This window comes from Kogia breviceps, chromosome 6 (assembly GCF_026419965.1).
Source record: "Kogia breviceps isolate mKogBre1 chromosome 6, mKogBre1 haplotype 1, whole genome shotgun sequence".
NCBI lineage: Eukaryota > Metazoa > Chordata > Mammalia > Artiodactyla > Physeteridae > Kogia > Kogia breviceps.
Window position 1 is genome coordinate 71,915,702 of NC_081315.1, and position 12,779 is coordinate 71,928,480.

The following is a 12,779-nucleotide window of genomic DNA, read 5'->3' on the forward strand; positions in this document are numbered from 1 at the left end:
GCAAATACAAGCCCTGTTCCTCAATGTTTTTGGTTAATTTAAGGAATGTAATATTTTTGTAGAGGGTTAACAAAAAGTCAGTTCTTTCTGTATTTAATTTCAGGGTCGGTAGATCTAAACACTTCAGTGTTAATCTCTTCATTCTTCATAAACGCTATGCGGCAGAGAATAAAATGGTTAAATGTAATATTCTTCATTTTTTTTCACCTTGTATTTAAATTACTTTGATGGTTTCCATCTTAGTTTGTAAATCACCAAACCTAGATATAACTGGAGTTTTATTTAATGTTTCATCAGGAAATGAACTGGATCAAAGATAAGGTAAAATGGCCTTTTCTTTTTAAATAATAAAAAATTAAAAATAAATTAATTTCTTTTTGGGAATAAAGTTTCTTGGAAGTCAATCCAATGAAATCGTTGTTTTCATATGTTTCATATGTTTTCATCTAGCTCTATTCCAAACAGAGCATAAAAATAAAAAGGAAAAAAAATCAAATTAACAATATTTTCTAGGCAAAAACATATTACATAAATATTAGGCATTAGATTAAGCTACCATTACAAATGATAGGTTATGTTTAAATAAAATATATATTAAAATTATTCCATCTTTGAAATATGAATCACAGAACTTATAAATTCAAAATCATAATAGGATATATGTAAAAATAAAGAAAATTAAAGTACAAATATATAATACTATTTTAATATACTGAATTTTGAAACTAATCTGTTTTACATAAATTTACATATATTAATCTGAAAGCTGCTACTTTACCTAAGAAAGCTGTAAAATAGTTAAAATAACTATTCACATTTTAACCATTGGTTTCTCTGCATTTTAAATTTAAACTTCGTGTTATTGAAGGACAGTCGATTATATTGGATTTAGTCATACTTCTTATGAGTTTTGCCTAGTAAGTAGAATTTATAAGTAAAGATAGCCAACCCAGTAAACCAGATTGAACAGGGCAAAAGCTGTTGGGAAAAATATTCGAGAATAGGAATCAATTTTGGCAATGCGTATATGTATCCTCCCTTCCCTCCATGATCCTGTTCTGCAGTCTTCAAAGCAACAGAAGAAGCTGGCACAATCTTTGCCTTCCAAACACTGGTATCCATAATCATCTTCTAGCGGCAGAGAAATGCTATTCATTGGAATGAGAGTAGATCCTGGATGGAGTCCAGAGGACATCTGAATAAAATAATAAATGAGTTTTGAGAAAAAAAATCATAAAAAAGATCAATTTGTCCCCTCAAGGCAATCTCCAGTCTCTGAGAGACTGACACGCAGTAAAAATCTTATTTTCCAAAAATCAAATGAATACCCAATTCTAACATGTTTTTAGATTATAATTTACTTGTAGCACATAAAAATATTATTTTACATTCCAAAGATTTTGCAGGGAAAAAAACACTCAAAATTAAATATATTTTATACCTTTAGAAAGTTGTTCTACTGAATTATTGTTAACCATGAATCTAATTCTAAAATGAGAATAAACTATATTTTTCTATGATATTTTACAGTAAAACATTTACAATGCTATAAACATGTGTTGGTTTGCTATGGTTATATTCTGTACTTTATTTTAGTAATAATGAGAACATATAGTAAAGATGACATTCTGATAGAGCAGAAAACTATGAGGAGCTATGAATGAATAAAAAAGATATGAGGTCTGGAGTTGTGGATAGGCACAAAGCATCATATTTGGGAGATAGAATGTGCAGGAGGTAAAACTTCAGGTTGGGGAACAACTGGTATTCAAAATTCTGCTAATTCTACCAAAATTCTGCTCATTCTAGCTATTCAGATGGAATTATATTACCACCTAATTTTTGTGATGGTTGTGATGAATAAACTTCATAATGTAAAATGATCCATGCTTCATCTTGCCCAGTAGTAATAGCTATTATTTTTACCAAGATTTTTTGGGACACATATCAGACTAACTCTTGATGATACCATGTTCTGAATAATACTTAAATAAGAAGAATTTTTAAAAATATAAAATATTGAGCATGGCCAGGATACTGTGGAATATTAAAGCCAACACTTTGGAACAGTCACTTTGGAGCAAGGATATTGTGGAATATTAAAGCAATCACTTAGGCTGAAATTCCAGCTCTGCCCAGTAGAGTCCTGTAACTTGGAACATGAAATGTCACTGCTCTTTTGCCATACCAAAGCCACAATAACAGTACATAGATCTGTTTGATGATTAAATGAGATGATATACATAAAACACCAAACAAAATATTTGAAACATTGCAAGTATTCCCTTGCCAATTGATAATGGTGTTGTAATTGTCATTGCTACTGTTGATTCCTGGAGAGGATATATCATAATGGACTATAAAATATGTGCTAAAACAAGCAATAATAACAATAATAACAACAACAAAAACTTGGACCTCATCAAAAATGTTCCTGGAAAGAAATACATTAATGAATGCTTGAATAAAATGGCAAGTAAAATATGAGTGAAGATTGCCATTTTAGTAACTCTTCATCTCTCAGGACTTCCACATATTTCAGGGATTATTTTAAAATGTGAATCTCACGATTTATTATAATCAGTGGTGTCATTATGTAAACACTGAATACAATGTTGAGATTATAACAATTGTTTTATCCTGATTTTAAATTTTAATGAAAATGTTTATAAAATTTGTTCATCCTAAATTTTGAAATAAATCTAAAAGTCATCAAAATTAAACATTGTATGAGAAAGATTTTAAAAATTAAAGACAAAAATGATAATTTTTAAAAATTTGGACCTATATTCAAACCCATTGCATTTCTAAAAAGAAACATAGAATCTGACCCACTACATATTAAACATTCAGTAGATGCAAAGAGAAGCAAATAATCACATTTAGTGATATTTTTAAAAAGGTAAAACCATCACACAAGTCATAACATCCATATTAGGAACAAAATGTGCAGCCTGAAGATAAGAAGCAATGCCCTAAACACAAATGCATGACTTGCCTAGATATATCATGAAAAACAGGGGCAGGATATTATTACATGTTAATGACATTTTTTGAGATTGACACTTGGAGATACTCGAACAGACTCCTAAATTTTAGTGGAGCACTAAACTAATGTATAAAAATGAGGCAAATTGTTTTTCATTTTCTTGTTACTTAATACTTAAATAACATATGTTCCAATGTTAACCAGAGTGAAAAGTGGTTAAAATGCAAGTTTGTTAGTCCGCAATTTCAACGTTATATGGCATAAACACATTCCATATATCATTCAGAACTGCCATAAAAGGGAAGATGGTGTGTTTGTTAGAAGATGTCACTTGTGCATGAGAGGTATGATTAAACATTAAAGTGCACAAAAATGGAGAAAAACTGCAAATGGTTCATTTAAAACATGGACCAATCCCTGGTGGTCAAAATCATGGAGAGCTTCTTATTGCAGTGACAATTTAGATTGACAATTTTCTAGTTTCCTGCTGCCTCCCCCAAAATGCCACTAATTCATAAATTGAAAGAAACTATGCTTTATTGAATGTTGAATGTGACTAGGAATGAATTTTATATGTATTGAGAAAAATAGCCAAAGAGCTGACACAGTATAAGTAAAATAAAATACTTTTGACACATTTGTGACCTTGGAAACCACTGAAAAAATAATTGGAAGAATATAAACATTATATGCCTTATTTATCTGAAGTACAACAGCAAAGCCCACCTTACAATTTCTCAAATAAAAATCCTGCTGACCTCCAAATAGCAAACATTGAAAAAATAAAATAGATCCATTTAAATGACATAAAAAGAAATAACACAATTGAATTGAATTTCCTTTTACTTCAAATGATGTAGTTTTGAGAATATGTCATTTTTTTGTTATTTAAAAAAGTCACTAAGAATAGCTGAACTTAACATTTTGAGAAATCCATCCCATTCTCACTATTAAAGATACATACGTGTCTGGTTATATATTAGATACTCTTACTTATAGGTTAATCATATAGTTAAATATACAAAATATATTTTAAGCACCAAGACCAATAATAATAATAACTATTTAGATCATATACTAATATAATTAAGAATATTAAGTATTAGCAATATGATTAGCAAACATTATTAGGTCATGTTATTGATACTATGAAATATTTACTAATATCACTATTAATTTCTCATTCAAAAAGTGGCACATGAGAATGCCAAACTAAGCACAGATTTTCTGCAATTAACTTTCACAAAATCCCAGTCATTTATCAGTCAGAATATCAAAAATTACAATATCTACATCAATGTTTAAAAATAGACATGAGGTGGATTTTGGTGATTCTGAGTTGTCAATTTTGGTACTCCAAGAATTAGAAGTTAATGGAAATAATTATCAGAGGAAAGTGAAAAATAGAAAGTTAAAAACAAAGAAAATTCTGAGGGTTGGGACCAAGGCTGTGAAGCAGAGAATTGTATTCTCACTTGTACATTTATATACTGTTTGATTTGTTCATTTGTTTCAACCATGCACAAGTAAACTTCTCACTGTATTTCACATATCACCAATATCAAATAATCTTTCCTAGGAGCTTTGCCAATTACCATTACAGGAAAGAAGGTTTGTAATTTGTGAAACTGTGTATTGATTCATCTTTTCATTATTTTTGTGCTCTGAAATGTAGAAGAATATTTATTCATATAGATATGCACTGGCTGAAAATACGATATTTTTTTGTGCGTGAAGAAAAGGTTATGGTTGGGTATTGTGGGCAAAAACAAACAAACAAACAAGAAATAAAAACCAAAACCTTCCACACATTATTTCCACTCCAATATCCTAGTTTCACTCTCAGTAATATATGACTTATTGAACTACTGCAATAGTCTTTATCTCCTTGCTTCTTTTGCCACTCAAGTATATACTGAATGCTACTTATAATTATCTTTCAAAAACATAGAAGCAAATATGCCATCTTGCTTAAAAACATGCATGCCTTATCAGTGCTGACAGTGCAAAATCGAAATTTCTTAACATGGTACTGGAGACTTTCCACGTCTCGGCAATAAACCACTTTTCTATCCTCAACTTGGGTATTTTCTTCTGTAAGATTCCTCTTTTCTATAGCACTGTCCAAGAGAAGTTTTTGCAATGCTTGAAGTGTTCTGTATCAGTATTGTTCAATATGGTAGCCACTAGTTACAAGTAGCTATTAAGCACTTGAAATGTGACTAATGCTACTAAGATACTAAATTTTAAATTTTGGTTGATTTTAATTAATTTAAATCAACCTAGCCATATGGCTAGTGGCTATTGTATTAGACGAAAAGCCTGAGAAATATACAAATCTACTTTTTATTCTTATATGTATGCCTCAACTTGGCTTACATGGTTCCTTCTCTCTTAAATATTCTTGATAATTTGTTTTCCTGAAAACTGCAACTTATTCTTTAAAGAACTACTTCAATGATGCCATGCTTTCTTTGTAATTTTCTCTATCAAATTCCCTTTGGATGAGTTAGTTTACATACATTTTGAATAAATTATTTACAATGAAATGAAAAAGGCCACCCACTGCACTGTTGGCTCACAATGACATAGCCTCTTCTCAACACTATGTGCTTGTTAGTGCCTCACAGACCATATTACATGATGTTTCAAGATTTCCTCTGTGCATAGAACAGGCCACTTAGTTCAGACTTTGTGGTACCTATCTCTAATTCAATAAGAACATCTTTAAATATTCTTAACTTATATCTATCATAGAAAATATTTTGCTGCCGAAAAGGTATTTGAAACCAGACACCTAACTGCTACTTCCTTATAGTGTCTTTGTCTACTTTTGATTTTTATATTGGACTGTTATTTGTACTGTACTTTATTATCTTACACTTACACTTCTAATGTATTTTTCCACAACTAGATTCAAAGATCCCTGAAAGCAGAGAACAGATTCTGTCATTATTCTCTTCATAGTGCCTTGTTCATGGCTGGTGAAATAAACTTCCTTCGTTTTAACCAGTTGAGAGATTACAAATAAGTTCTACTTCAAATGGGTAGATCAGGCTCCTGATGTAGGTATAACATGGTTTTCTGAGATTTTTTTAATCATCAATGGGCTATTTGAGTTTCAACAAGAACTACTCTTTAGTTAGCTGGTTTACTACTATTGCTTTTCTGAGATCTTTACATGTTTCATAAGGATCTTGATTCTGTACTTCAACATAGTTAACTTACTAGATTCTCTTGAAAATAGATATTGATATAAATACACCTAAATCATCTTCTTAATGAGTAGAAATAAAACCCCAATAAAATATATTGGATGGTAATATGGACCAAGTCAAAATGTCACTGACATTCACAATAAAAAATAAAGGAGAAAGAAATAAAGAAATATGGACATAAGTAAAGGACAGAAGGAAGAAAGGGATAATGGAAAGAAGGAAGGAAGGAAGGAAGGAGGGAAGAGGAGAAGAAGGGAGGGAGGAAGGGAGGTGGAGAGAGAGAGCAAGAAAGAGAAAAGGTCCAATATATCATGTGGAGAGTAAGGTAGAAAGCATCTTTATTAATTTATATTTTTCTTAGAGGGGTCATTGAAGCTAAAAATCTATTGTGTTCAAATATCATCTCTTCCTGAGTAAAATAAATTGGAGTTTTCTGGTATTCTCAGCTAAGCAGTCAGAGAGATATCAAGAAGGGAATTTTAGTTTCTTTTAATTACAGACATGTTGACTTTTCAGTGACTCTAGGCAAGATCTTTGGTCCTGGCCTATTGCCATAAATAATTTGGTGAAGGAAAGGGAAATGCTGGATTTTAAACAACTCAGAATTTTGATCCTATAAAATAAAGTGGGCAGATGGAAGGACAGAGAGATAGAGAAAGAGAGAGAGAGAGAGAGAGAGAGAGAGAGAGAGAGAGAGAGAGAGAACGAAGATAAACTCACAAATAATTAAAACAGGTGTAAGGGCAAGATGCTGCAAGATTTCTGGGTCTAGGCTTGCATTTGATCCTCCTGGCTGGAACAGAAGAAAAACACAGATTCCACAAAGCCCTTAAATAGAATATTTTGAGACAACAGCAAGCAGAGCTACCTATTCTTCATAAAAGTGTGCTCTGATTTACCTGATTGGCAAGACCATATGGCTAAACACTGAACTAGGCAGGGAGTCAGATTTGATTACTGATCCAATTTTTCACTTAAAGTGTCATTTTGTATTGAAAAAGCTCACGAAGCACATAACTGAACAGAAAGAAACTACTATAGAATTTTATTTTGGACGGCTCTAAAAATATTTTTCTTACCTAGGAAGTCAATTACATGTCAATTTAACTTTTGATATTTGCAATTTAATGCTTCAAAGCTCTCATTTATTTTTTATTCCTTAATTTTTCATCTTTAATATTTTGCTTCTTGGGTTTGGTGCTAAGTTTTAAATACTCAACAAATAGAATTTTTTTTTCCTAAATAACTATTCTAGAAGAGTGCCTAGAGCATGGGTGTCCTTAATTAATATTTGATGAATGAATGATTAAATGAACGTCATAATTTTATTATTATTCTTTTTTCTTTTTTTTTTGCAGTACGCGGGCCTCTCACTGCTGTGGTCTCTCCCGTGGCGGAGCACCGGCTCCGGACACGCAGGCTCAGCGACCATGGCTCAAGGGCCTAGCCACTCCGCGGCATGTGGGATCTTCCCAGACCAGGGAACAAACCCATGTCCCCTGCATCGGCAGGCGGACTCTCAGCCACTGCGCCACCAGGGAAGCCCGAACGACATAATTTTAAAGCTCGTACTCCAAAGTTTCAGCTTCCTGAGTAAATGAGACATCTGGTAATGTGGTTGAGAGCACATGATCTGGAGTCAAACTGATTATCTGTAGTCCTACAGTAGCCACTTATTGGTTGAGTAGCCTTAGATAGTATTAGTACCTATATTACATATTCTTAGAATGAAATTCTAGAATTCATGTGAGATTGTACATTGTCTGGCTTATAATGTTAATTATTTTTATTCTAAACATTTTCATTCACAATTTCCAAAAATAAAATTGTCAAGGTAGTAATCAAGCATAACTGTGGATGAGTAAATGATGAAATGGAAAATCCAGAGAGGATGTTTGGCTTGGATTAAAGGAAGATAGTAGAAAACCTGTGTTTTTCTTTACCTAAAAAATTAGCAAATGGATTTTAAAGTTGAAATCATTGCTCCCTGATGCTTTGTCCACTCAGAGGCCATAATAAATCCTATGGATAAGCTAAAATCATGTCAAGTTGAGAGAGTCATATGTTAATTCTACCATGTGAGTTCTGAAATGTGTATCACCAACAATGTCCTCTCCTTCCTTGGGATATTGTGGGGAATCTGGAACCAAATACACAAGGCTTTGGTCCTTGAAGTATAACATAAAAAGTAAAATATAATTTAAAAGTATGGTAGGGCTTCCCTGGTGGCGCAGTGGTTGAGAGTCCGCCTGCTGATGCAGGAGACACGGGTTCGTGCCCCGGTCCGGGAAGATCCCACATGCCGCGGAGCAACTAAGCCCGTGAGCCATGGCCGCTGGGCCTGCGCGTCCGAAGCCTGTGCTCCGCAACGGGAGAGGCCACGACAGTGAGAGGCCCGCATACCACAAAAAATAATAATAATAAATAAATAAATAAAAGTATGGTAAAGTTTTATAAGGAACTAATGAAAAATGGGGGAAGGGAGAAAAAGCATTGAATCCTAGAACTTAAAAATTTAGGACATAGCATGAAAAATCCCATGCCTCATTATGTACATGCTATGGTAGGTTTACAAGCTTACCACTCATGCATAACTGTTTTATAGAGTTCTCAAGTATGTTGGTAGTTTGGAAAAAGTCTGCTTTAAAAGCAGTTATTGGAATTAGCAATGAAGTGTCTTTTTTGTTAATATTGGAGAAAAAGATGTTTACTTTTCTGAGTCCTATGAAAACAGGCAACATAAAGGAAGGATTACAAGTTTGACCTCTGTCACCATAAAAGACCTGGGTTTGAGTCTTGGATCCTTCACTTCCTAAGTTTGTCCTTGTGCAAATTACTGAACTTGTATATGTAAGGTGCCTATGAGCATAAATGAAATTATGCATATAAAGGAGTTCCTGGAATACTCAGTGTTAGATATTACTTTAAGGTTGTTATAATTGCCATTATAAAAAGAAATTACAGTTAATCATCCAATACTTCAGTATTTTAGAATCAGTAGAGTTAATTCTAATTTATCTACTTGATGTGATGTAAGTTAAGGTAGATATATGCTTAGGAAGGGGGAGTGAGTACAAATATACAAAAGCCAAACAGATATCTTTTCTAAGACATAAAAAGCTATGTCTTTCAAACACAGCTGAATACTAACATTAAAGAGAGATCTTTATCTCTAAAAATTAAGTTAATTTTGCGGGGTACCAGTGTAAGAAGTCCAAATCCTATCACAAAAATAGATTAAAGAGAGAGTTTAAATAATTTTTAGGTACAAAGAATTTACTACTTGTGGAAAATTTCACAGCATAATAGCCACTCCTTACAAAGGTGATCCAAAAGTCTTTTCTAGGAAAAATATAAGAATACTTTAGCTGGTGGGCAATGTTAGGTACTCTGGTTTCATCTTAATATATGTTTTTAATCTTTTGTCAAGGTACCACTAGCAACCATTATCAGTCTAAGAAAGTATAACATGAGAACTCAAAAGAGCATCTCTAACAGTAAATTGTTGCTTATAAAATAGAGATTTTTTTTTAACATACCGAGGCCTTATTTTTTAGCTTTCTTTCTCTAGTAGTCTTAACTTTTTTGTTGCTGGTAAAATAATGCAAGGTACCATACTCCATCAAAGCTGCAAAAACAAAAATGAAACAAACAGAAACAAAGAGATCCATCGCAGTCACATAAGAAACCTTAGGTAAGGACTTCCTGGCAATTGTACTCAGAGTTGTCATAGTCAGAACTGTAGTGATACCTGTGGAGGGAGGGAAGAAAAATAAATGATGAAAAATTACTTAGACCATTTTTATTCTTCCAACCGATTTGGCAATATTGTGAGCAGAAATAAACAATGGAAACAAAAGCATATAATTACTTGTGATTTACAGAAAAAAAAAATCTGGTAACCATAGCTACATTGTGTTCAATGTGTTCTTTGTGTCTCTGTGAATTCTAATCATCTAAATTCTCCAGACCACAGGTAGTTGACTCCCCATACCTATTCTTCCCTTCCTCCATAATAATAGACTATCCAATTTTTAGCTAGTCTGCGCCTGCCTGAATGTACAAATTTATTTGCCAGCTTCTTTTAGCTATGTGTGGCCACAGGCTGAAATCTAGCCAAGGAGAATTAAGTCAAGGGTGTAAACAACTACTAAAAGATGTCATTAGAAAGATAGGAAATGCCCTTCTTTCCCTCTTCCTAATTGCATTTTCTGGAATACAATTGCCAGAGCACCAGAAGCCATTTTAGACCTCTACCCAATTTAATCTACAGTGATTTGAAGTTTCCTGCCACACACCGTTAAAAGTAATCCAAACTACTATAGAATTTTTTTTTTATATATAACTTGAATTAGACCTATTTTTTTCATCTCAGTAAAGAATACAGGCAAAATAATATCAAGGGAATACTTTAAAAGGCCAGAGTAAATCTTCATGTTTTGAAGAAGTCAACATATAAAATTAGAATATCCGCCTGGGCCCCAGCCCTGTGTATGGATCTTTGGGGGTATCTGTTTCTCTTTATCCATGGCCTTCTTGTGGTTCTTACCACTGCTAATTTTAAGCCCCCTAACTCACAGCTGCACATGTTATGTCTCTTCTGATATAAACTGCCTTAATTCTCATTCTTTGCCTCATGAAAGAAGGCACCATTAGTTGGATTGTTTTCTCTCCAAAAAGTACTAAATATAATGCCAAATGAATCTTAATTTGGTCAATTATTTATAAAGTGGCAACATCTGGGTTGAAAAAAATAGAAACCGCCTCTTTGGTATGGTAAAGGCAACATCCCCCTCTTTCCCTCATGTCTATACTGAAACATGCCTTAATAATAATTCCTTTCACAGGCCCATCTTTTTATTTTTATCACTTAGGATTGAAAAAATAAAAGATGATACACGTATAATGAATTGGAAGTCATGGAGGCAAATTAGGTTCAAATTCTGATGTTCCCACTCTTCACTCTGTGACCTCAGGGAAGTTTCTTAACTCTTCTGTGCCTCTCATCTAAAAAATGGGCACAGTAATGTAATAAATTTTGTATAATATATTTATATAAAAGATATTTACTTATTTTTTAAAGTAGATGTAAAATCTTTCTTTCTTTCTAATACTAGCATTTAAAATTTACCCTCTAAGCATACTTTAGCTGCATCTTACAAATATTTATATGTTAAATTCTTATTAAAATTAAGTTTGAAATATTTTCTAATTTCCTTTTCGGTTTTTCTTTAACCCAAGAGTTATCTAAAGGTCATTTAAAATTTTTCCAAATAAATGAGGTCATTTGTGTTATTTTTATTCATTTTATTCATTTTTAATTTACTTTCATTTTGGTTAGAAAATATACTCTGGAAAGTTTTAGTCTTTTGAATGTTATTGAGATCTTGGTTAATGTTCTTTGAACATATTGTGTATTCTGTAGTTAGGTGCAGTGTTTTATAAATATCAATCAGGTTAAGTTTGACAATTTCATTCAAATTTTCTATATCTTAATTGATTTTTCCATGTAGTTATTCTATCAGTGAAAGAGAAGTATTAAAATGTTCAATTATTATTGCAGATTTGTATATTTCTCCCATTATTCCTGACAGTTTTTGCTTCAATTTTTTTTAAGCCAGAATTATATTTAAAGGCTTTTCATATGGTAAGTGTGAAATAATTTCAGTGACTACCAGTCTTCTCTCTTCCTTGATTTGTGCACTTTAAAAAAATAACTTATTAAATCATAACATTCCCATAGTCAGACGAAGGTAGCTTTCCCATGTTACTCCTGGCTTCCATAAAAATGTCCTATCCCAAGCAGAAAAAAAATCTTAAGGCCAATATGTTCCTTGATTTCATTATCAATGACGGAATTAAATTTCACTTTACTAAAATACTATTACATTTCTATTGCATAAATTAAGGAAAACTATAGCCGAACTTAGCTTTTACACATTTATTTCTTTAATTTAGTAATTATTATCACAGAGTTTAGCTTAAAAATAATATGGTGGATTTCCTATTAAAACATAAACACCCCACTAAAACATAAATGTTTTATGTTTTAACATGAACATGAGCACATCACAATTTGTTCACTGTTAACACTGCAGCACCTAGAATGCTGCCTATTTCACATGAAGCATTTGATAAATGTTTGTTAAAATACAATTTTGAATAAATGAGCTCAGAAAATTGTCCTTCAATGATGTATGTATGGATGTATGTATGTACACTTAAAAAAAATCCTTGATCCTCCAACTACATAGGGTCCACAGTTGTAAGAGATAGTCTTTAAGTTAGATCTGGCTATGGCTTATCTTTATAGTTGTTATGGTAATATTAAAAATATGAATTCATGTAAAAACACAATTCCACTATTGGCTATTCTCTTTCATGACACTATGGCATAGGCTTTTGGCTTCATATAACCCTAACTGTAGAAATAATCTATCCAAATTTTCTTTGGGAAAAAATATAAGAATAATATTTAAGAACAAAATATAATATTTGTTATACTCAGAAAAGCATACAAAGAAACTAAAGTAATTTGATTATCTTGGAACATAAAATAATTTGAAATAATT

General features: G+C 32.2%; 1 protein-coding gene across 1 annotated transcript in view; it reads right to left on the bottom strand.

The window, feature by feature from the left end:
* Window positions 1–829: 829 nt before the first annotated feature.
* The window catches only part of GABRG1 (gamma-aminobutyric acid type A receptor subunit gamma1), a 67,000-nt gene continuing 55,050 nt past the window's right edge, over window positions 830–12,779 (bottom strand). Inside the window, exons 8-9 of the mRNA XM_059066308.2 lie at window positions 9,747–9,958; window positions 830–1,195 (exon numbers count right to left, since the gene is read on the bottom strand). Coding sequence (XP_058922291.1) covers window positions 929–1,195; window positions 9,747–9,958 — 479 coding nt within the window. The 3' untranslated portion in view covers window positions 830–928. The remainder of the gene's footprint in view (window positions 1,196–9,746; window positions 9,959–12,779) is intronic.